At 41.5% G+C, this 27007-nt stretch overlaps 1 protein-coding gene across 1 annotated transcript in view; it reads left to right on the plus strand.

Moving 5' to 3' along the window:
• LOC127584633 (A disintegrin and metalloproteinase with thrombospondin motifs 14-like) overlaps positions 1-27007 on the plus strand; it is a 163826-nt gene that overhangs the window by 12328 nt on the left and 124491 nt on the right. Inside the window, 1 exon segment of the mRNA XM_052041452.1 lies at positions 17409-17556. Within this exon segment, the coding sequence (XP_051897412.1) occupies positions 17409-17556 (148 nt within the window).

The raw sequence follows: 27007 nt of genomic DNA on the forward strand, positions 1-27007 counted from the left end.
AGCCTGGGGGCACGTACCACCAGACTCAAGGACAGCTTCTACCCCACTGTGATAAGACTATTGAACGGTTCCCTTATACAATGAGATGGACTATGACCTCATGATGTACCTTGTTGTGACCTTGCATCTTATTGCACTGCACTTTCTGTAGCTGTGACATTTTACTGTATTGTTATTGTTGTTACCTGTACTACTTCAATGCACTGTACTAACTCAATGTAACTGCACTGTATAATGAATTGACCTGTATGATCAGTTTGTAAGGCAAGCTTTTCACTACCTCGGTACAAGTGACAATAAACAGATACTAAAATTAGAGTTTGAGGTTCTTAAGTTGTTTCCTTTCAAAGGAAAAGACAAAAACCCCGACTTGAAGATCCAGATTTTTGTACAATATCATATCCTATTGTTTAGTTCCAGTCTGAAAGTCTTAGTAAAGCAACTCTTCAGGTTGAATGAATAATATTTTAAATTATTAATCTAACACAAGCTATATTTTTATTTTCTGGAGTGACATTATTGGAGTCTACAGATTTTTTTCAGTATTTTTCGACTGATTAATTCACTTTGTGCAAATGAGGAAACCACTTCCTGCACATTCCATGCCAAGTCTCTTGCTATCATGACTTGGAAATGTATTGCCATTTCCTTCATTGTCACTGGGAAATCATTATCCATCAGCATTGTTGGAGTACTATCACCGGAGAGACTGCAGTGATGGAAGTAGGTGGCTTCCTACCATCTCATGGCCAGTTAGGAATCTGCAATAAATGTTGGGCCTGCCAGAATTCAAAGAGTCAGCAGATCACATGATGATATCAGGGCAGATCATGTGATGGTGCCAAAAGGTGGTGACATTTTGCAGCCAGCTCGTAAGGGAACAATAAAATATTCCCATTCTGACCTTTTAAGCTGCAGTTTGCAGCCACAATGACTGTAGTAGCAAATGTTATAAGCCATTTAAATGCATTAGCAATCAGAAACAAGATAGACTTGGCAGAACAGACCACCTAGAATGAGAGTTCAGCACCTGGAAACATCAGGGAGGCCTCTGTTGTGCAAGAAAACATGGATAACCAGGGAGGACTGGGTAAAACTGAAGCATCAGGGCTTGAGACCCCCTTTCCCCTCCACCCACCCTAGTATCATCCTGGCTAATGTGCAGTCATTAGAAAATAAGGATAGAGGACCTTGGAGCAAGACTGCTGTATTAGAGAGACATGACAGAATGCTGTACACTGTTTTACAGAGATGACTCACTCCCAGCTCTGGACACAGCACTCTAGCTTGAGGGTTTCACCATACACCATGTGGATTGGATGGCAGTGTCAGGTAAAGGCAGAGGTGGCAGCATTCACTTCTTGATTAACTTGTTGTGGTACTCAGATGTGGCAGTTGTCTTGATTCTGCTACCCTAACCTGGGGCATCCAGCAATCAAGTGTCATCTGTACTATCTGCCAAGGGAGTTCTGCCATTATTCTGGTTGCAGTATACATCCCACCCCAGGCAGACATCAAGTTGGCACTGGAGGATGATCAACAGGCACAAATCAGCACATCTGCATGTCTTCCCCATCATTACAGAGGACTTCAACCAAGCTAGCTTGAAGCCTCTGCGAAACTACCAGTATGTCACCTGCAACACCAGGGGACCCAACATACTTGACTGCTGTCACACCATCCTCAAGTGTGCCTACTGAGTCATCCCACACTTCAGGAAATCTGACCACTTGGCTGTACTTCAGCTTCCTGCATACAGGCAGAGACTAAAGAGTGCAGCACCAGTGGAGAGGACCATGAAGGTATGGACAAGGGAGGCAGTGAAGAGTATAGAGGATTGCTTTGAAATCAGTGGACTGGACCACATTCAGGGATTCATCAACAGATCTGAACAAATATGCCACAGTTGACAGACTTCAAGACCTGTGTAGATGAGGGTGTGCTCACAAAAGTGCATTGGGTCTTCCCAAACCAGAAGCTCTGGGTGAACCAAGAAATTTGCAGTTTGCTGAAGGCTAGGTCCGTGGCATTCAGGACTGGTGATCCAGAGACCCACAAGTCCAAATACAACCTCTGGAAGGCTATCGCAAGAGTGAAGTGGCAATTCTGGAAAAGCTGGAGACAAGTGGGTGTTCAATAGCTGTGGCAGGGCTTGCATGCTATCACCTCCTAGAAGGGAAGAACTAATAGCATAAATGGCAAAGAATCATCACTCCCTGGTGAGCTTAATGCCTTTTATGCACTGAAGGGGAGAATAATGACATCTGCACAAGTCAACATAGCACCAACAACCCTGTGATCTTACAATATCCTTCAGAGGGGTGAACCCTTAAGGCATCAGGTCCTGATGGTGTACCTGGGTGAGTGCTTAAAAACCTGTACTGACAACTAGATGGAGTGTTCAGGAACATCTTCACTGACTTGTTTTTGCAGTCTGAGGTTCCTACCTCCTTCAAGATGGTAGGAATTATATTGGTGCCCAAGAGTAGGGTGACCTGCCTCAATGACTACTATCCATTAGTGCTTGCATCCATTGTAATGAAGTTCTTTGAGGAGTTGGTTATGGCTCATCACTCGTGCCTCAAGGAGGCATCACAGCAATAGATTGACCCCAGATGCTCTCTGGCTTGCTCCCACTCTGCTGGACCACCTGCACAACTGAAACATGCATGTCAGGCTGTTGTTCATTGACTGCAGCTCAGTGTTCAACACCATTATCACCTCAAAACTTGTCATTAAACTCCAAGACCTGGGCCTCTTTACTTCTGCAATTGGAGCCTTGACTTCCTCACTGGGAGACCACAATCCATATGGATTGGAAACCTCGTCGTCTCCTCACTGATCATCAAAACAGGTGCACCTCAGGGATGTACGCTTAGCCCCTTGCCCTACTCCATACCTAGACTATGTAGCTAAGCATAGCTTCAACCCCATCTACAAATTTGCTGATGGCACCACTTCTTTTCAGAATCACGGATGGTGAAAGAGGCACACAGGAGTGAGATGGGTCAGCTGATTGAGTGGTATCATAACAACAACCTTGCCCTCAATGTCAGAAGAACCAAGGAACAGATTAGAGACTTTAGGAAGAGGAAATCAGACAAATTGTCAGTCCTCATTGAAGGGTCTGTGGTGTAAAGGAAGAGCAGCAGCTTCAAGTTCCTGGGTATCAACATCTTGGAGGATCTATCCTGGGTTCAGCACAGAATTATGAAGAAAACGCACCACTGTCTCTGCTTAGAAGTTTGGGGAGATTCAGCATGCCATCAAAGACTGACAAACTTTTACAGATGTACAGTGGAAAGCATTCTGACTGGTTGCATCAAGACCTGGTGTGGGAGCTCCAATGGACAGACATGCTAGAGAGTAGTGGACTCAGCCAGTTCCATCACAGGTACAGTGCTCTCCATCATCAGACATCGGACACAAGAGGCAATGTCTCAGGAAGGCAACATCCATTAAGGACACCCACCATCCAGGCCACGTCCTCTGCTCATTGCTGCCATCAGTCAGGAGGTACAGAAGCCTGAAGACCCTCACCTCCAGATTCAGTTTCTTGAACCAACCTGAATAACCCTAATTCTACCTCGGACTATATTTCCCGCAAGTTGCATTAATGTTGTTTTATTTAGTCTTGTTTATTTTGTCATGCAAGTTGTATATAATTTGTTAATTTAGGTTATGAAATTTGTTTGTAATGTGCTGTGCTGTTGCTGCAAAAAGCTAATTTTCATGACATTTATACCCTGGGTATGTCTGCCCATGACAATAAGCTTGAACTTGAATTGCCCTCATCCTGAGGAATGAATGAATAGAAAAGATAGCTTCTTAGCTATAAGCATACAATGTAACCATTCTGTTGGTATGATTGAGGACACAGCATAAACTAACAAGTTGAGAGTAGCATTTAGTGATAGCAGAAAATCTCCCCAATCACCCATCCAATTGTTCCCTCATTCTTTTAAGCACCTTGACTAAAACTAACAACTTTACTATTCCTTACATTGTTACTTGTTGATACATAAACAGGCTATATAGCTAGTTAAAAAAATACAAAATAGCTTATTTAAAACTATTGTCAGAATTGGGTAAAGTGCAGATAAATACTGAAGTACGCTAATTGTCTTTTAAAACAAATCCTTCCAAAGGCTACTGTACTGAATCTTTGCCACACAGAGGTTTTGCTCAAAGGTGAATTTATCACAAAAATGAAACTAAATGGGGGGGGGGGGGGGGGGAGAAGAAAGAGGATATTGCACCTTGCTGTTGTATTAGATAATGTCATCTTTGGACTATGCACCTGTGCCATCATTGGGTTCCCTATTTCTAGCTTTAAAACCATATCTATCTCTGATCTTTCTTTAGCTCATTTGCTGCTGAAACTTGCCCTTCCTTTGTCACTGATTAGACTTGACCTCCTCTATGCAATCCTGGTTGTCTCTCTGTAAATGAGGTCATTCAAAGCTCTGATGTCCTAACTTGTATTGTCCTGTTCACTCTTTGCCCACATTACTAATGGTAATGAAGCTGCATTGGCTCCTAGTTAAGTAATACTTCAATTAAAAAAATCTCAGGTTTACAAATCTCTGGCTTTGCTCTTCTCTAGAATTTTAAAATCACCTTTGACTCAATGACCCTCAGATGTCTGCACTCCTAAATTTGGGCAGTTTGATTATCCCCGAATTTAATTGCTTTTCCATTCCTGGCTATGTTTTTTTTTGCTGTAAAGTGCCTGGTTCAGAGATTTAACTTCCTCAACCTATCTATCCCTATTTCTACTTAAGGGTGCTCCTTAAAACTTACTTTTGGAAAGTTTTTGGTTTGAGAATTTGTTTGGCAATGTTTTTGTGGAGCATCTTGGGATATTTTGTCCATAGGTACAATAGAAATGGAATGTTTTTCAATGTCATGAAAATCAAATGCATAATGATGGGACCTAACTGGATGATTTTCAAAATATTTATAAATCAACACCACTTGTTTTAACAAAAGCCTTGTCAAATTATACTCTTATAATAATGATTAACAGTCTTAAAAATCATCATTACAAACTAGTTCTTCTGTTCTATCCATTGTGTTTGGACACTAATGTAACAGCATGTTGAGGAGAGTAGAAATTGAGCTTTGGTGAAGGGGAAGTAAAATTGAAATTGGCAGTATCACCAGGTTCATGTCAGAGACTTGAAGCAAGGATACTAAGAATTGGGTGATAACACATGCAATGCTGGAGAGAAAGGGAGATTGGCCAAAAATGTTATAGGAGTCAAAGTTGATTTCTTTTAGATAGATGTTGACTGATGGTTGGGACAACAGGGCCAGGGAGCAAATAAAATTTACAAAGACTATTTAGCTACTTCTAGACAATCAGAAGCTGGATCAAGAGAGCTGAGGCTTTCTGCACAATTATGTTTTGAAGGGAAGATAGGAGTGGAGGAAATTGAAGAATTATGGAAGCAGGCAAGAGGCTGAAAATGGACTAAAGAACAGTGATTTTGGACTAGTCTTCCACATAGGACCCTGTCAAAGGTGTTACTGAAGTCCTTGTAGAATACATCAATTGCTCTACTCTCATTGATATGTTACTTCAAAAAATTCCAATCAAATTAGTGTGGCAGGACCTCTCATCAACAGCTGTGCAGCCTTCTCTGATCAACCCCTGCCTTTCTCAGTGTAAATTCATCATGCGCTACAGAATTATTTTCCAATAACTTGTCTACAGTGACATTAGACTTACAGGCCTGTAATTACCTGGTTTATCCCCACTACCATTCTTGAATAAAACAGGAACCATATTTTCTGTCCTCCAGTCATCTAGCACTTCACATATGGTGGATGAAGATTAAAATGTTTTGTCAGGACCCCAGGAATCTTCTCCCTTGTGATGCACAGCAGACTAGATAAATCTTATCAGGCCTTGGGATTTATCCACCTTTATGCCCACTAAGACTTCTAATACCTTTCTTTTCACATGTTTTAGAATATTCCTGTGTCCAAATGAGTAGTAGTCATTTGAGACCTGACCAACTTCCTCTGGTTCCATGCACAAATTGCCCCTTTGGCTTCTAATTGCCCTTATCCTTTTGCTTTTAATACGCTTACAAAATGTCAGGATTTTCCTTAATCTTATTTGCCAGTGATATTTCGTGATCCCTCTGTCCTCCTAATTTCTGTTTTTTTTAATAAGTGACCCACCCATGTTCTATTTTCCATAGGGCCTTGCCCATTTTTAGTACATTACATCTGCCATTAGCTTCTATTTTTTAAAAATCAAAGCCTCGTTGTTGTGCTGTCTCAGCTGGAATTTGTCGAGACTGGTGTTAGAATTGAATTTTGTTTGAATCACTGCAACCCATTCTGACATGGTATAAATATTGTTTTATTGTCTGTTCCTGCACTCTGCTATTGTACATGAAATAATTAATCTCTACCTCTGGTATACATGGCACCTGGCATGGATTGGAATTTTGACTATTCTTCAGTACACTTGTCAAAATCATCAATGCCTTCATTTTCTAACCATCCTGCCTGCCAACCTTCACTGCATTCCCACCCTAACAACACAAAACATCTTCTCCTTTTTCTCCTAAATTAAGTGCTTATTTATTGGGCCAGGGTATTGCAGATGCTGAAAACTATCCACTATTGTCTAAGAGGAATTTTTCATATGGATGATGTCTACTTGTTCTTCAGAGGTGTAACATGAGTTTTAGGTTACACAAGAAATAGGAGCAAGAGTAGGCCATCTGACCTGTTGAACCTGCTCTGCTGTTCAATGAGATCATGGCTGATCTGGCTGTGGAGTCAGAACCACCAACCTGCTTTTTTCCCCCCCCCATAACTCTCAATTCTTCTACTATGCAAAAATCTAACTGTGTCTTAAATATATTTAATGAGGTAGCCTCTGTTGCTTCTCCAGGCAGAGAAATTCAGATTCACTACTCTGGGAAAAGCATTCTCCTCATCTCCATCCTAAATCTAGTGCCCTGGATCTTGAAGCTATGTCCTCTAGTTCGTCTCGCCTACTAGTGGAAACAACCTTACTGCCTCTATCTTATCTATCCCTTTCATAGTTTTGTTTCCGTAAGATCCCATCTCATTCTTCTGAATTCCAGTGAGTATAGTCCCAGGTGACTCAATCTCACCTTGTAGGCCAACTGCCTCATCTGGTGAACCTCCTCTGCACTGTCTCCAAATCCAGTATCTTTCCAGAAGGAGACCAGAACTGCACACAGTACTCCAGGTGTGGCCACACTAGTACCCTGTACAGTTGCAGCATATCCTCCCTGTTCTTAAATTCAATCCCTTTAGCAAAGGAAGGGAACACTCCATTTGCCGCCTTGATAGCCTGTTGTACCTGCAAATCAACCTTTTGTGATTCAGGCACAAACACTCCCAAGTCCCTCTGCACAACAGCATGCTGCAGCCTTTAACTATTTAAATAATCTGGTCTATTTTTCCTTCTAGAGTGGATGGCCTCATTTACCAACACTACTCTCTGCTGGACCCTTACCCACTCAATTTATCTATATATCTCTGCAGTTTGCTTTTCTAACAGTTTGGTGTCATCAACAAACTTAGATATGCTACACTTGTTCCCCTCTTCCAAATCATTAATGTAGATGAACAGTTGTGACCCCAGCACTGACCCCTGCGGCACCCCACCCACCACTGACTGCCAACCAGAGAAATACCCATTTATCCCAACTCTGCCTTCTATTGGTTGACCAATACTCTATCCATGCTAATACATTAACCCCAACTGCACACATCCTTATCTTATGGATAAGTCTTTTATGCAGCACCCTATTTGAAAACCTTATGTAAATCCAAGTATACAACAACCACCAGTTTCCCCCATATCCACTGCTCATTATATCCTCAAAAATAAACTCCAGCAAGTTTGTCAAACAGGAACTGCCCTTCTTGAATCTATACTGTATCTGCCTGATGGAACCACTTCTATCCAGGTAGCTTGCTATTTCTTCCTTAATTATGGCTTCAAGTGTTTTCCCAGCTACAGAGGTTAAGCTAACTGGCCTATAGTAACCTTACACCTTCCTCCAATCACCTTAAAATTATGCCACCTCATGTTAGCAATTTTTACCCTGGGAAAAAGTCTGACTACCCACTCAATCTATACCTTTTATCTTGTAGACCTCTATCAAGTCACCTCTCATTCTCCTCCCCAAAGAGGAAAGCCCTAACTCACTCAACCTATTCTCATAAGACATGCTCTCCAATCCAGGCAGTATCTTGGATAAACTTCTCTGCACCCTCTAAAGCTTCCATATCTTTCCTATATGGAGGCAACCAGAACTGAACACAATACTCCAAGTGTGGTCTGACCAGCGTTCTTTAGAGCTGCAACATTACCTCACAGCCCTCAAACTCAATACCCTGACTAAAAGTCCAACACACCATATGCCTTCTTAACAACCCTATCAATCTGTGCAATAACCTTGAGGGATATATAGACATGGACCCCAAGATCCCTCTGTTCCTCCACACTAAGAATCCTGCCATTAATCTTTTATTCTGCCATCAAATTTAATCTCCTGAAATATCACTTCACACTTATCTGGGTTGAGCTCCATCTGCCACTTCTCAGCCTGGCTCTGCATTCTATCAATATCCTGTTGTAATCTACAGCAATCTTCTACACTATCCACAACACCACCGACCTTTATCATCAGCAAACTTACCAACCCACCCTTCCACATCCTCAGTCATTTATAAAAGTCATAAAGAGCCAGGGTCCCAGAACAGATTCCTGTGGAACACCACTGGTCACTGACCTCCAGGCAGAATACACTCCATCTACCACCACACTATGGGCAAGCCAGTTCTGAATCCACACAGCCAAGTTTCCCTGGATTCCATGAGTCCTGACTTTCTGAATGTATCAAACACCTTACTAAAATACACATACATGACATCCGCTACTCTTATCTTCATCAAGATGCTTTGTCACATCCTCAAAGATGTTAATCAGGCTCGTGAGGCACAACCCACCCCTCAAAACCATGCTGACTGTCCCTAATCAGCCAATACTTCTCCAAATGCCCATAATTCCTGTATCTAAGAATCATCTCCAGTAATTTGCCCACCACTGAAATAAGACTCACTGGTCTGTAGTACCCAGGGTTATCCCTACTCCCTTTTTTAAGCAAAGGAACGATATTTGCCACCCTCCAATCATCTGGCATTACTCTTATGGCTAATGAGGCAGCAAAGGTCATCACCAAAGGCACAGCAATCTCTTCCCATAATAACCTTGGATATATCCCATCTGGCCCCAGTGACTTATTTATACCAATGTTTTTCAAAAGTTCCAGCACATCCTCTTTCCTCACATCAACATGCCCTAGCATATCAGCCTGTCATACACCATCCTCACAAACATCAAGGTCTCTCTCACTGGTGAATACTGAAGCAAAGTATTAAGGACCTCCCCTACCTCTTCCAACTCCAGGCACATTTCCTCTTATCCCTGATCAGTCCTATCCTCACTCTAGTCATCCTTCTATTTTTCACATAGATGGGGTTTTGCTTAATCCTACTCACGCCCCCTTCTAAATCCATTCTTAAGCTCCCTCATGGCTACCTTGTAACTCTCCAGAGCCCTGTCTGATCTATGCTTTCTAAACCTTAGGTAAGCTTCTTTCTTCCTTTTGAAAAGATATTCTATATCTCGTGTCAACCATGGTTCCTTCACTCTACCATCCTTACCCTGCCTCAATGGGACAAACTTATCCAGAACCCCATGCAAGTATTCCCTGAACAACTGCCACATTTCCTCTGTGCACTTTGCCAAGAACATTTGTTCCCAATATACAGTCCCAAGATCCAGCCTAATAGCATGATAATTCCCCCTCACTCAGTTAAAGACTTCCCCATATTGTCTGCTCTTATCCTTCTCCAAGGCTATGGTAAGGGTCAAGGAGTTATGGTCACCATCTTCCAAAACACCCTCCCACCAAGATCTGAAATCTGATCAGGCTCATTGCCTAGTACCAGGTCCAATATAGCCTCCTTAGTCAGCCTGTCCATACACTGTATCAGGAATCCTTCCTGGACACACCCAACACACTGTTCCATGCATCTCCTTTACACTATGGAGATGTCAAGGAATATTCAGGAAGTTGAAATCATCCATGACAACAACCATTATTTTTGCACCTCTTCAAAATCTGCCTCCTGATCTGCTCCTCAGTGTTTCTGCTGCTACTGGTGGGGGGGGGGGGGGGGGGTGGTCTGTGGAATACTGCCACTAGAGAGATTGCTCCCTTCCTGTTTCTGACTTCCACCCACACTGACTCAGTGGACAATCCCTCCAGGACTTCCTCCCTTTCTGCAGCTGTGACACTGTCCCTGATCAGCAAAGCCATTCCCCCACCTCTTACCTCTGTCCCTGTTGAAACATCTATACCCTGGAATATCCAACATCCATTCCTGCCCTTGTGACAGCCAAGTCTGTGCAATGGCCACCACCTCATAGTTCCAAGTACTTACCTATGCTCTAAATCATCTTTGTTCCTGATACTTCTCACATTAAAGTAGACACACTTAGCTCATCCAACTGACTGCAATTTTTCCCTTTCAACTGCCCATCCTTCCTCAGTCTTTCTATAGTCAGAATCTACTTGTACACTAAATGCTCCAACCTCTGACATATCACTCTGGTTCCCATCTCCCTGGGAAACTAGTTTAAACCCTCCCCAGCAGTTCTGGCAAACCTGCTCACAAGAATATTGGTCCCCTTCCTGCTCAGGTGTAATTCATCATTTTGGTACAGGTTGTACCTTCCTCAGAAGAGATACTAATGATGAACAAATCTGAAACCCTGCCCTAACTCCTCAGCCACACATTCATCTGCCAAATCATTCTATTCTTACCCTCACTGGGACAGGTAGCAATCCAGAGATTACTACCCTTGAGGTCCTGCTTTTCAGCTTACTACCTAGCTCTCTATATTTCCCCCTTCAGGACCTCATCTCTTTTCCTACCTATGTCATTGGTACCAATATGGTACTACAACCACTGGCTGTTCACCCTGCCCCTTCAGAATGCTGTGGATCCGATCCAAGATGTCACTGACCCCAGCACCCAGGAGGCAACATACCATCCAGGAGTTTCTTTCATGTCTATAGAATCTCTTATCTGTTCCCCTTACTATGGAATCCTCTATCACTACTGCTCTTCTCTTCACCCCCCTTCCCTTCTGTACCACTCAACCAGGCTCAGTGCCAGAGACCTGGTCACTGCAGCTTTACCCTGGTAGGTCATTTCCCCCCAAAAACAGTATCCAAAGCAGTGTACCTGTTATTGAGGGGAACAGCCAAAGGGGTACTCTGCACTACCTGCCTATTCTCCTTCCTTCTCTTGACAGTCACCCAGCTACCTGCTTCCTACAGCTTGGGAGTGACTGCCTCTTTGTAGCTCTTGTATATGAACTCCTCATTCTCCCATAGGAGCCAAAGGCCATCAAGCTGCCTCTCCAGTTCCCCAACACTGGCTGTAAGGAGCTGCAGCTGGAGGCACCTCATGTAGATGTAGTTATCAGGGAGACTGGATGTCTCCCAGAACTCCAATATCTCACAAGATGAACACACCACTAACCCTGGAGCCATTCTCACTATGGCCTGGCACTAAAGGAAACACCAAAGCAAGAAAGAAACTTGCCAGAGACTTACCTTCATCACTTCATGCTGAAACCTCACACCCCCAACACTAGTCCACTCAAACAATGGCCACTCCACTTATACCTACCTACCTTTTTATTTGCTGCTGTTAATCATCCAATCAACTGGTAACAATTTGCAAATGTGTCTCGTTTAGAATCTTGGAAGGTGAAACTCACAAGCACACGCACAGCAACTCACCTTTTTTCAAAGGTCCCGCTCCAAATCTGGCTCCAACTCCCGACCAGAGAGTCCAGAGAATTTTGGTAACTTATCACAAATGCCTCTACTATAACTTCTGCCATTTCTTTCAATACCCTGGGATGCATCCCGTTAGGTGCAGGTGACTTGTCTACCTTTAGACCTACTAGTTTGCTCATCACTACCTCTTTAGTGACAGTGATTGTATCGAGGTTCTCACCTCCCATTGCTTCCATAACATATCTGTGGCATGTTAGATGTGTCCTCCACCGTGAAGACTGACACGAAATAGTCGTTCAAGGCCTCGACCATTTCCACATTACCCAATATTAATTCCCCCTTCTCATCTTAAGGGACCTACATTCACTTTAGCCACCCTTTTCTGCTTTATATAATTATAAAAACTTTTACTATCTGTTTTTATACTTTGTGCTAGGTTACTTTCACTATCTATCTTCCCTTTTCTTATTGCTTGTTTAGTGGTTCTTTGTTGCTTTTTAAAGTTTTCCCAATCTTCCAGTTTCCCACTACTTTTGGTGACGTTATATGCATGAGCTTTTAGCTTGATGCCTTCTTTTATCTCCTTCGTATCTAAGGCTGGCTCTGCCCACCTTTACTGCGCATGCTTTTAAGTGAAATATACATTTGTTGAGGTCATGAAAAATCTCTTTGAAAGTCTTCCACTGTTCCTCAACTGTCCCACCATACAGCCTGTGTTTCCAGTCTACGCTAGCCAACTCCTCCCTCATCCCGTTGTATTATCCCTTGTTTAGGCATAATGCACTGGTTTTAGATCAAACTATTGCACCCTCCATTTGTATGAGAAATTCAGTCATACTATGATCAATCTTTTCAAGAGGATCCCTAACTACAAGGTCGTTAATTTTACCTGTCTCATTGCACAGGACCAGATCTAAGATAGCATTTTCCCTTGTAGATTCATTAACATGCTGTTCAAGAAAGCTGTCACAGATGCATTCTGTGAGTCCTCCTCAAGACTGCCTTGACCCTCTTGATTCGCCCAATCTATGTGGAAGTTAAAGTCCATGACAATTGCTGTTCCATTCTTAAATGCATCAAATATTTCTTGGTTTATTGCCTGTGCCACTATAATGTCATTATTCAGTGGCATCTGGACAACCCCCACCAGTGATTTTTTTTTTCCCTTTACTATTCCTAATCTCTATCCAGATGGACTCAACTTTCTGCTCCCTAGATCTAATATCGTCTCTCACTATTGCTCTGATCTCATTGTTAATTAAGAGCACTACCCCACCTCCCTTACTTTCCTGTCTATCCTTCGGTATTATCTGATGCCCTTGGATATTTAATTCCCTCTAATCTTCACCCTGAAAAGATGTTTCTGTAATGGCCCCTTAATTATTGTAAGTTTCCTCACCATTGAGGTTAAATGAACTGGCCTACAGTTTCCATCCATGCCTTCCTTATTCCTTTCTTTGAACAAGAGTGTCACATTTTCCATTCTCCAGTCTGTTGAAGTTTCCCCTGTACCTAGGAATAATTGGCAGATTATGTTGTGCTCTTCTACATTTTCAGTGGCCCTAAAATTGGGAGCCCCCCCCCCACCGCCACAGGATGACCATCTTTTAAAGCTTTTATTTCTGTTTAATTTAGAAGCTCCTGAAAATCTGATTAGGATTTTGACTCGTGCCCCCTCCCTTCCATGTCACTGACATGATTTCTGGTTGAGCCCTTTACCTTGCTGAATATTCTGCACTTTACCTCTGGTAGCAGTGAGGTAAAATGCCTTGCAATACTTGTGTTGATGATTACATAAATACTCGTCTGCTTCCCAGCCATTTAATCATTGATCTTTTGTCTAAGATGCCACATTCTGAACTGCAAACCTTCACGATGATATCACACCTATCAGTCTCTAATGCTGAATGTTGTCTTGAGCAGGGTACACATCTTGAAGACTCCTGAACTCGCTGCCTTTTTTTTTCCTTTTCACATGGCCATCCACTTACTACTTTGAAGTCGTGCTGTGGGATGACCAGAGTTTGGCAGAAAGAATAAGGAGACATGAGAACATAACTTAAGAAACAGATGTAGGAATAGGTCATTTGGCCTCTTGTGCTTTCTTCGTGTTCAATAATATGATTACTGATCTTTTACCCTGGCACTACTTTCTTACACTTTTGCTGTATTGCTTGATTCCCTTAGTATCTCAATCCATCAATCTGTCTTGAATAAACTGAGTGACTGAGCCCTGCTCGGTAGAGAACTGAAAAGTTCACTACTGACTGGGTTAAGAAATTTCTCATCTGTCCCAAATGGTTGACCACTTACGTTGACCATTGTGCCCCGGTTTCTAGAAGCCACAGACATAAAAATATCAACTCTGCATTTACCTTGTCAAATCCCATAAGAATTTTGTATGCTTTAATGATATCAATTCTAGCATAAAAATGGATGCAAGGCCATGTTGCGATCAGGATATCTGCAGCACAATGTGGATAGGTTGAATAAGTGGGCAAAAATTTGGCAAATGGAGTTTAATGTGGGAAAGTCTGAGGTTATGCACTTTGGTAAGAGAAATCAAAAGGCAGAATAAGATCTTAATGGAGAGTGATTGTAGACATGTGAAGAGAGCTAGGTGTTGTGCATGACCTGCAAAAACTTATCAGACAAGAAATTCGGCAGATGCTGGAATCTGGAGCAATACACAAAAAGTGCTGGAGGATCTCAGCAGGTCAGGCAGCATCTACGGAGGGAAATCAACAGTTGACGTTTCAAGCCGAGACCCTTCATCAGGTGCAGCAAGTAGTTTAGAAGGCAAACAGTATGTGGACTTTTACTGCACAGCAGTTGGAGATTAGAAATAGGGAAGTATTGTTCTTATTGTAACAGTGTGTTTGTCAGGCCACACCTGGAGTCCTGTGCACAGTTTTGTTCATCTTACCCTGAGAGAGGATATAGTAGCATTAGAGGCAGTCCAGAAGAAATTTACCGGACTAATTCCTGGGATGAAGAGGCTAAAGAAATTAGAAGTGTATTTTTTGGAATTTAGAAGAATGAATGATGATCTTCTTAAAACATAGAAGATCCTAAGGGACATGACAGTATAGATGTTCAGATGTTTACACATGTGAACGAGACTGAGTAAGGGAGCATGAGGGTGTGTCAAAATTTCTTCTAGCAGAGGGTGGTAAATCTCTGGAATTCTCTACTCCTGAGAGTTGTGGAGGTAATAAAGAAGGAAGTAGATAATTTTTTGAAAGATCAGGAAATTGAAGGCAATGAGCAACTGGCAGGAAAGAGGCCTGGGGCAGATCAACCATGATTATATTGATTGGAGAGGCAGGCCTGAGGGTCCAAGTGGTTAATTTCTACTCCTATTTTCTTGTGTGTTTATACTTCTAAGCTCAAGTATATGCCCAGTCTGCAAAATATTGGTTTGTGGTAGGAGACTGGGTGATGTCGGGGTTAAGTGAGGCATAGAATTCTAGATGTGGAGGCCCTGATACAAACTTATAAAACTTTGGTTAGGCCCTAGCTGGAGTATTGTGTGCAGTTCTGGTCACATATTATGGAAATGATGTGATTGCAGAGGGAATTTACCAGGATGTTGCCTCGGATGGAACATTTCATTTATGAAGAAAGGATGGATTTGTTTTCCTTGGAGCTGAGGTTGATGAGGGGGGTCCTGACAGAGATGTACAAAATTGAGGGGCAGAGATAGGGTGGATAGTGAGAAACTTTTCCCTATAACACTGAACTCTGAAATCAGAGAGCATAAGCTGAAGGTGAGGAATAAGGGGGTTAGAGGGGATCTGAGGGAAAATCTCTTCACCTAGAGGGTGGTTGTAATCTGGAACACACTGCCTGAGAAGGTGGTGGAGAGAAGAACTCTCACAATTGTAAAGTATCTGGATGAATACTTGAATCCCTAGGCATAGAAGGCTATGGACAAAGTATTGGTAAATTGGATTAGATGGGTAATTGATGGGTGACATGGACATGGTGGACTGACGGGCCTCTTACTGTGGTTTTATGATTTTGATGGTTAAAATAGATGTCATGCTTCCCTTTTACCACATGGTTAGCAATGTGATTGTCGTTAACATGCTAGTCACCTGACCTCCAGAACATTTTGGACATTAGTGTTTGACTGTACATACATGTAAAAAACCCAAAGGCTGACTGCTGCCTGTGAATCTGCCAGCTGTCAGTCATCTTAATTCAGCCCATATTTGGTTGTTATCTTAATTGAACTTTTTTAATCATAAAATATCAGTGGGTCAGGCAGCACTTGTGGAAAGAGTTAACAGTTTAGATCTGAGACCCTTCATTTGAACTTATTTTAGTTTGATCAATCTAACTGATTCTGTTTCAGTATTTTTAAAATTTCCTAATGTAAGCTATTTGTTAGATCTTCTATTTTAAAGCATAATAATAAAATAGTGTAAACAATGCAATGACTCGTTAAATTTAATTCTTTATATTTTATGTCCTGGTCTCAATTGGGAAGTTCACAAATTAGCTGATATTTGTCAGCCAATCAGCTGCCTGCTGTTTTATAATTTGGTTATTTTCTCTCTTTGGACTACTTGTGTGTCATAAAGAGCGTTTACCTAGTCTCTTAAGGATCCCTTGCTCTTTATTCTCAAATGGTGATTTCCTGCTCTCGGCTTGCAGTAAAATGGGGGGGGGGAAAGCTGCTTGATAGGTAATTTTTGTTTTCCAAGTATTTTTATTTTGTTATGTTCTTGTAGACAAACTGGAGGTAAGATTACAAAGAACAATTAAACATCATTTGTTACTTTCCCACTATATCAATTTGAGTCAAGCATTTAAAAATGGTTCAAATAGTAAAGTTTACATTTTAACAAAAGAAAATATTTTTCCCCTTGTGCTGCAGTGTGCTTAGCTGATTTGCTTATAGTTAGTACAGGTCTCCCCCACCTAGTGAACATTTACTTAATAAATCTTTGCTACAACAAGGGGTTTAATTTAATTTGTTGCTTAAGGATGTTTTCATTCACTAGAATATTTGGAGGTTGTCTTTCAAACACAGGAACTTGAAAGCCAGTGATTTTTTTTTCAAAAAATCCAGGGAGGAGTTTGTGAAATCAATGAGTCCTTTAGAATGGGGGGGGGGGGAATTCCTTGAGCACCTGCGCTCTTCCATCTGGCAACCATGTCAATCCGATGAGTGGCTTGTAGGTTTCAGCTTGTCACAACAAGCACTGTTTGCTTTTTGTTTACTGTATCCTTAATGGGAGGAGATTGATTAGTTTCTGACTTTTCTTACCATCCATAGCAACTGGTAAACACTGCACAAGTTGAGGGCTGTATGAATTACCACATAACGAAAGGTTCTGTAGGAACATAATCCCTTTATAAACTAGTGGAATTTTTATGATTGTTGGGAAAATAGTTTGTGAAAATTTTCCCCAACTGCTGGTTCAAAACATCAACAATGATAAAATCAATATTGTATAATACCTTGATTTTTTTTTAAAAAGCTGCTAACTAATATTTAAATTTTGTATTCACTAGGCTGGATTGATTCATGCAGATATTGGTGAGTTTTTTATTGAGCCATTGGAGAAAGGCCAGAAGGCACAGGAGGAGAAAGGTCGTGTTCATGTGGTATATCGTAGATCATCTATCAAACAAACAGTCCAAAAAGACCTACATGTTGAAGGTATTAGAAGGACTAATGATTACAAAAAATTCCATCTTAAGTTTTTAAGATAATTGTCATGATTAAAAGTAAAAATCTTGTTTCTTAAATCCCTGGAATTTCCAGAATGCAGTCTGTTTACTAACACTGCACAATGTCAAATGTTTGTTTTAGAAGACTAATTTGATTAAATGTTTGTTCAACATTATTTACCTGTTTTCATCCATCTGTACAATTTAATCATTGTGATAATCTGCATTTTAATATTTTTGTTTGAAGTCTCGAGTTTCCCCTCTAAATTGATACTGTATATGGTATTTTGCCAAATGTTTTTTTAAAGTCCAGGAAATCAACCATTTAGGAATTACTGAACATGTCATAACTAACTTGCCCATGTAGGCTGGCATAACCTATATTTCAATACTTAACATCTCTTTGTGTTATATTGAGTCCTTTGAGAGAAGTTCTGCTTGACATACCTTTTTCGATGAGAAAAAAATTTAAGTGCTATTTAGACTGTCCTAAAGTCTCCTTTGGTTCAGAATCCATTTTCATCTGATTGCACTTCAAAGAGGTGCATTTGGATATTTTCGTATCTTAAAACAGAGTTGTCTGTAATTTCAGAGAAATGGTTGAGGATGTTGTTCAGTGGAATTATAACACTTTGATTAGTATGTGTTGCTAAGCCATGCCACATATTCAAAGACTTATTGCATTTTCTTAGTATCACAGCTTAAAGCTAATTTCTTAAGCCCAAACTCTGTCTGCCACAAATGTTTTCATGAGAAACCTCTGTATATAAGATTGATTGTGCTAAGGACAATATAGTTCTTTGCAGTCCATATGCAACATCACTTCCTCTGCTGTGGAACGACCTGATACACAAGTTTAAACTAAATTGGCATTTACTCCTTGTTTTTATTTGATCCATCATTAGGTTGATTGTTTTAATCTAAGATTAGGTTGTTGAATTCTACATCACAATTATCATATTTTATGACTCCCAAAAAAGGCATGATTCAGGTGAGCAGAGAATGATGTTGACTCTTCATTAAGGCAACCAAAAATTAGAATTTTCTAAATCAAAAAGCAAAGATTGTACTAAAAAGAGAGTCTCTGTTATTTGGACTTGTACAGCATTCAGTTTAAGATGTCTAGTTAACTTTAATTGTAATTGTGATAATGTTCAATTTATTTTGCCTTAATTTTTTATGCTTTGCAATTGCTGGCCACATCCAACCATACATATTAGTCTTTGCAGGAGCTCATAAGAACATAAGAAATAGGAGCAGGAGTAGGCCATCCGTGGACTCAGATCCACCTACCTGCCTTTTTACCCATAACCCTTAATTCCCCTACAATGCAAAGATCTATCTAACTGTATCTTAAATATATCTAATGAAGTTCCCTGGGCAGAGAATGCCACAGATTTACTACTCTCTGGGAAAAGCAGTTTCTCCTCAGAGAATCTGTTCTCTATTCCCTAGATAGAGGGAATCTGTTCCCCCGAATCTTGAGTCTATGTCCCCTACTTCTAGTCTCACCTACCATGGAAACAACCTTCCTGCCTCTATCTTATTTATCCCGTTCATAATTTTATATACTGTATTTCTATAAGATCCCCCATTATTCTTCTGAATTCCAGTGAGTATAGTCCCAGGCGACTCAATCCCTCCTCATAGGCTAACCCATCTTTGGAATCAACCTGGTGAACCTCCTCTGCACCACCTCCAAAGCCAGTATATCTTTGCTCAAGTAAAGAAACCAGAACTGCACGCAGTACTTCAGTTGCGGCCCCACCTGTACCCTGTACAGTTGCAGCATAATCTCCCTGTTCTTAAATTCAATCCTTCTAGCAATGAAGGCCAACATTCCATTTGCCTTCTTGATAACTGTTGCGCCTGCAAACCAACCTACTGTGATTCATGCACAAGCACTCCCAAGTCCCTCTGCACAACAGCAGGCTGCAACCTTTCACCATTAAATAATAATCTGATCTTCTATTTTTCCTTCCAAAGTGAATGACCTTGCATTTACCAACATTGTACTCCATCTGCCAGACCCTTGCCCACTCACTTATCTCTCTGCAGACTCTCCGCATCCTCTGCATAATTTGCTTTTCCACTCAATGTGGTGTCATCAGCAAACTTAGATACGATATACTCAGTCCCATCTTCCAAATCGTTAATGTATATCGTGAACATTCGCGGGCCCAGCATCGACCTCTGCAGCACCCTGCTCACCACTGATGGTCCACCAGAGAAGCATCCATTTATCCCAACTGTCTGCCTTCTATTGGTTAACCGATCCTCTGTCCATGCTAATACCTTACCCCCAACTCCATGCATCCTTATCTTATGGCTGTCTTTTATGTGGCACCTTATCGAACGCCTTCTGGAAATCCAATTATACAGCATCCACCTGTTCCCCTCTATCCACTGGCAAATTGCATAACTGGGGCTGCAGATTGGGCTTTAAACTAAATAGTAAGGGGCTGGGTTCAATGGATTAGAAAAGTGTGAATAAAGTAAAAGGGAAGGAGAATGCAAGAGAGGTTACTGAAGTCTCCGGAATAAAGAATAAGGCAAAGTTTAGAAAGGGATAAGAATTTAACCAGGCAGCATGGAGACAAATTTGAGAAGAAGGGTGGTGAATACAGGACTGAAGGTGTTGTATTTGAATGCACACAGTATACGAAATAAGATGGATGAGCTCACAGCACAATTAGAAATTGGCACGTATGACGTTGTGGGCATCAGAGTCGTGGTTGAAAGAAGATCACAGCTGGGAGCTAAACCTCCAAGGATACACATTAATCGAAAAGACAGGCAGGTGGGCAGAGGGGTTGGGGTGCCTCTGTTGGTAAAAAAAAATGAAATCAAATCCTTAGCAAGAAGTGACATAGGATCAGAAGATGTAGAATCCTTGTGGGTAGAGTTAAGAAACTGCAAGGGTAAAAAGACCCTGTTGGGTGTTGTATTCAGGCCTCCGAATAGAAGCCAGGATGTGGGGTACAAATTATAACAGGAGATAGAAAAGGCATGTAAAAAGGGCGATGTTACGGTGGTCATGGGGGATTTCAATATGCAGGTAGATTAGGGAAAATCAGGAGGTACTGGATCCCAAGAGAAGGAATTTGTAGAATGCCTATGAGATGGCTTTTTAGTGCAGCTTGTGGTTGAGCCCACTAGGAAAAAGGCAATTCTGGATTTGGTGTTGTGCAATGAACCAGATTTGATTAGGGAACTTAAGGTAAAGGAACCCTTAGGAGGCAGTGATCATAATATGATAGAATTCACCCTGCAGTTTGAGAGGGAGAAGCTAAAATCGAATGTATTGGTATTACAGTTGAGTAAAGGTAACTACAGAGGCATGAGAGAGGAGCTGGCCAAAGCTGATTGGAAGGGGATTCTAGCAGGGATGACGGTAGAGCAGCAATGGCAGGAACTTCTGGGAATAATTCAGAAGACGCAGGATCAGTTCATCCCAAAGAAGAAGAAGCATCCTAAAGGAAGGATGAGGCAACTGTGGCTAACAAGGGAAGTCAAAGACAGCATAAAAGCAAATGAGAGGGCATACAATATTGCAAAGATTAGTGGGAAGCTAGAGGATTGAGAAGCTTTTAAAAACCAACAGAAGGCAACTAAAAAAGCAATAAGGGGAGAAAGGATGAAATATGAAGGTAAGCTAGCCAATAATATTAAAGAGAATACCAAAAGCTTTTTCAGATATATAAAGAGTAAGAGAGGCAAGAGTGGACATTGGACCGCTGGAAAATGACACTGGAGAGGTAGTAATGGGGAACAAAGAAATGGTGGATGAACTGAATAAGTATTTTGCATCAGTCTTCACTGTGGAAGACACCAGCAAACAGGCCAGAAGTTGGAGAGAGTCAGGGGGAAGAAGTGAGTGCAGTCACTATTACCTAGGAGAAGGTGCTTGGGAAGCTGAAAGGTCTGAAGGTGGATAAGTCACCTGGACCGGATGGACAACAGCCCAGGGTTCTGAAAGAGGTAGTTGAAGAGATTTTGGAGGCATGAGTAGTGATCTTTCAAGAATCACGAGATTCAGGAATGGTTCCGGAGGACTGAAAAATTGCAAGTGTCACTCCACTCCACTCCACTCAAAAGGCAGGAAATTATAGGCCAGTTAGCCTGACTTCAGTGGTTAGTAAGATGTTAGAGTCTATTATCAAGAGGACTAGAAAATAAAAGCAAGGATGTAGTGCTGAGGCTTTATAAGGCTTTGGTCATATTTGGAGTATTGTGAGCAATTTTGGGCCCCATATATAAGGAAGGATGTGCTGGCATTGGAGAGGGTCCAGACGAGGTTTACCAGACTGATCCTGGGAATGAAGAGGTTACTGTATGAGGAGCGGTTGAATGCTCTGGGCCTGTACTCGCTAGAGTTTGGAAGGATGTGGGGGGATCTCATTGAAACCTACCGAATATTGAAAGGCCTGGATAGAGTGGACATGGAGAGGATGTTTCCAATAGGTAGAGTCAATGACCAGAGGGCGCAGCCTCAGAATAAAAGGACGTCCCTTTAGAACAGAGGTGAGGAGGAATTTCTTTAGCCAGAGGGTGGTGAATCTGTGGAATTCATTACCACAGACGGCTATGGAGGCCAAGTCATTGGGTATATTGAAAGCAGAGGTTTATAGGTTCTTGATTAGTATGGGCATCAAAGGTTACAGGGAGAAGACAGGAGAATGGGGTTGGGAGGGAAAAATAAATCAGTCATGATCGAATGGCGGAGCAGACTCGATGGGCAGAATGGTTTAATTCTGCTGCTATGTCTTATGGTCTTATCTGTCTCACTTCTGTATGCTGCCTTGTCGCCATCTGAGATTCTGCCAATAACAGTGGTGTCATCAGTGAATTTATAGATGGCATTGGAGCTGTGCCTAGTTACACAGTCATGAGTGTAGAGAGAGTAGAGCAGTGGGTAAGCACGCATCCTTGAGGTGCACCTGTGTTGATTGTCAGGTAGGAGGAGATGTTATCACCAATCCACACTGACTGTGGTCTTCCGATAAGGAAGTTAAGGATCTAGTTGCAGAGGGAGGTATAGATGCCAGGTTTTGAAGCTTCTTGATGAGTACTGAGGGGATGATGATGTTGAATGCCAAGGTGTAATTAATTAACAGCAGCCTGACATACGTATTGCTGTTGTCTAGGTGCTCCAAAGCCGAGTGAACAGCCAGTCAGATTGTATCCGCTGTAGACCTATTGTGGCGGTAGGCAAATTGCAGCAGGTCCAAGTCCTTGCTCAGGCAGGAGTTAATTCTGGCCATGATCAACCTCTCAAAGCACTTCATCACAGTAGATGTGAGTGCTACCGAGCGATAGTCATTGAGGCAGATTGATGCTCTTTTGAAGCAGGTGGGAACCTCCAACTGCAGCAGTGAGAGGTTGAAGAAGTCCTTGAATACTCCAGCAAGTTGGTTGGCACAGATTATAAGTACCCTGCTAGGTACACCATCGGGGCCTGACACCTTGTGAGCATTCACCCTCCTTGAAGGATGTTCTGCTGTCAGCCTCCAAGGCAGAGATCACAGTTGCCAGATGCTGTGGGGATTTGCACAGGCGTAGTGTTATTCTCCCTTTCAAATCATGCATAAAAGGTGTTGAGCTCATTAGGGATTGAAGTATCACCACCAGTTATGCTCTTAGGTTTCACCTTGTAGGTAGTAATGGCATGCAAACTCTGCCACAGCTGTCGTGCATCCGATTGTATCTCTATCTTCACATGGATTTGCCTTTTTGCTGTCACGATGGCTTTCCGTAGGTCGTACTTTGACTTCTTGTAGGGTTCTGGATCGCTGGTCTTGAACGCCAGAGATCTAGTCCTCAGCAGAGTGCGAATCTCCAGGTTCATGCAGGGCTTCTGGTTTGGGAAGACTTGGTACTTCTCGAAGGCACACACTTGTCCATGTAGTTAGTGATGTTTGTGGCATATTCATTTAGATCTAAAGATGAATTCCCCAATATGGTCCAGTCCACTGATTCAAAGCAGTCCTGTAAACTCTCCTCCACCTCCCTTGACCATACCTTCGCTGTCCTCACCACTGGTGCTGAGGTCCTCCGTCTCTGCCTATGAGTCGGCAGTAGAAGTACAGCCAGGTGATCAGACTTGCCAAAGTGTGGGTGTGGGATGGCAAGGTAAGTGTTTTTAATGAAGGTGTAGCAGTGATTGAGTGTGTTGGCTCCTCTGGTTCTGTAGGTGACGTGTTGGTGGTAGTTGGTCAGAGATTTCTTCAACCTAGCCTGGTTGAAGTCCCCCGCAATGATCGAGAAGGCATCAGGGTGCGCTGTCTTGTGACTGTTGATCACGGTGCTCAGCTCCTCCAGTGCCAGGGTGACGTTTGCCAGAGGTGGAATGTACACTGCTGCCAGGATGATGGCGGAGTGCTCCCTCAGCAGATAAAACGGATGACACTTGACTGCCAGATGTTCCAGGTTGGGGGACATACATCCGTAATGTCATTGTATTTATCCCTTCCTCCATGTAACATTCTGGGCTGTAACCAAGGTGATATTAGATTGCTGAGTGCAGTTTGTGGATGATGCGGCTTCAGTTAAATGGAGGAAGGTATTGCTCAGTCAAGGTCATACATGATTCAGAAGCGCTGGGTGGATTGATGTACTTTTGTTAACACAGTGTAATAAGGAATCTGGAGAAAAGGTTTGTATATGGTTTTATGTCATAGTTCATAATCTTATTAAATTGAGGAAGCACACTTGTGGGACAAAATGGCCTCTTCCTGTCCCTGTGTGGGCAGAAAAACTGAAACAGGCTTGAGGCGTTGTGATGCCGATTTCTCCTTCTGTTTAATAGCCTCTTCGGTGTTGTGTGGTGAATCATATTATAAAGCTGGGTGCTGCCAAACTGCACAGTAGCTTGGGCAATATTAATCCTCTGATCAGATATGTCCGTAGTTTCATACGGTCATCTCTGAGACAGTGATAAATATGTCATTTAAGAATGACTTGCGCCGTGGTCTTCATTCCTCCAATGGCATTACCAAGAGAATATTCTGCGGTAGCATCCAGGTTCTTACCTCCACACAATTCGACAGTTTGGGTTGTATATATGAACAACATTTATTTCACTTATTAGATAATTAGATGCTTCTTTGCTCTATTGCTGTTCTATAGAAGTGATCGTGGTCTTAAAGGGAACATTGGAAACAATTGTAGACAATTTTTCAGGAAACATAAGAGATGTTGTATCAGTTCATTTAAACCTGGGTAAAGAGGACAAACTTGCAGAGAATAATTTATAAGTGTTGTAAATGAATACAGTGCTTCTTGTGGATCATTTAAGTACATCTATTAAGGTAACTGAAATAAACAGCTATCAAAATCCTAGTGCAACTTGACACCTTTTAATAGTATGAAATTATATCGTGCATTAATTCTTTAGACTCTTTAAATAGCATCTTTTACTATTTGTAAATAGTAAAAGATGTAGAATTAAATGGTGGTGTAACTAAGTATTTTGAGACATTTAGAAGTCAGAACTTTGGAGCATTAGCTATGTTACATCCACTTCTTACATCTTTTTTGTCATTAATTCACAAGTAATGCAGATGCTATGTGCGGTGCAGATAAACATGCCTCAGTTTATGTCAGATCTATTTTGGCCTTTATTGTATGATGTGGCATTTTTGAACTGCAAATTTTATTGGACTTTGCTATAGGATTAGTAGCAGTGGAACAGCAATAAACACATCTTTGTTGAAATATTTGTGTCAGCGTGCTCAACATTGCTACCTCAGCAGAAAATGAATGCAATCGGTATTGTCCAAAGTTAAGAATTCTACTTTAGAAGTAAATTAAGTAATATTAATTGAACAGTTAAAATTCACTATTTATGTACATGTGTGATGAGTTTGGATCGAAAATATGTTGCTCAACCCTTTTCTGGTCTCAACAATCACCTACAGCTGTTCTGATCTTCACAGAGCATCTGTTCTAAATGAAGAATGAAGGGTTCTTATAGTTGTGCTGAGAAGTACGGAAGTCGTTATGGAACAGAGCAAGATAATGCCAAAAAGTAGTGAATTACGTAATGTTAATTACATTTGGTCCAAAGACATGGGAGTTCTAGAGATGGTTAACTGTTTAATCCATAAAGTTTTCAGTAATATTTTTGTTTTTGTTCTTTTTTGTACTGAATGAAACAAGTAGGCTTTATCTGTAAAGATCAAGAGATATTGAGTCTTACTTATACAGGCGACCCCTAGGTTACAGGGAGAGGGAACATTGCATTCCTAAAAATGGGCCACATTGCGATTTTCCACATGATGCTGCATCGTCTGTGCATGCATTGAGAGACGTGAGTTGAAAGAAAATAAATTTTGTGTTCATTTGTTTACTTTTATTCACACAAATTCTGTAAAAGTGAATTTTATTCTGTATCTCAAATTTTTGGGTAGTGATTTGTGAATTCTGTAACTTCTGTAACCCAAACAGCCATAACATGGGGGGTCACGTGTATTTTCACTCATCCACTTTCTCCACAATTCTTTATTCTCATAGCTGTGGATCATTGTTCTTCATCTATGAGTTTAGTTCGTTCCATTAAGTATTTTAATCGTTGAACCAGCTGCTTTTGCTTAATACTTGAATGGGTGGACTTGTTGCTAAAATTGCTGAAGTACATTGCACTTCATGAAAGTTGGTGGTATTGTTGATAGTGAGAAGAGTAGTCTTAGGCTACAGAATGATATTGATGAACTGATAAGCTGGGTTGACAGATGCATTGAACAATCAGAGAGGTGTATATTCTATGCAATGCTAATGTTAATGTATAGCACAAAAACAGCCTAAATGACTCATGCCAGAGTTCATGTTCCACATGAGCCTCAGCATAATTCTCTAATCATTTTTGTGTTCATTTAGTTACCCTAATGCAGTAGTTTATAGATGATGTGAAAATTGATGATGTGGTTGACAATGAGGAGGATAGTCTTAGGTTGCAGAATGCTATTGATCAGCTGATAAGTTGGATAGAGCAATGGCAGATGGAATTTAATCCGTATAAGTGTGAGGTGATGCATTTTGTGAGCTCTAATAAAGGTAGAACATGCACTTTGACTGGTAGTGCCCTTGGGTGTATAGAGGAATGGAGATCCCTAAATGTGGCAGCACAGGTAGATAAGGTAGTGAAGAAGGCACATAGGATGCTGGCCTTCATTAGCTGGGACATAGAATATAAGGGCATGGAGATCATGGTACAACTTCAAAAAACTTTGGTTAGGTGGCATCTGGAGTACCCTGTGCATTTTTGGTTACAGGAAGAATGTGAATGCACTGGAGAAAGTTCAGGGGGGTTTATCAGGATGTTACCTGAGATGGAGAGACCAGATCAGCTGAATTTGGAGTGGAGGAGGTTGAAGGGGAACCTGATAGAGGTCTGCAAGATATGAGGGACATAGGGTGGATTGTGTGAAACTTTTTCCCCA

Source organism: Pristis pectinata, chromosome 30, assembly GCF_009764475.1.
Source record: "Pristis pectinata isolate sPriPec2 chromosome 30, sPriPec2.1.pri, whole genome shotgun sequence".
NCBI lineage: Eukaryota > Metazoa > Chordata > Chondrichthyes > Rhinopristiformes > Pristidae > Pristis > Pristis pectinata.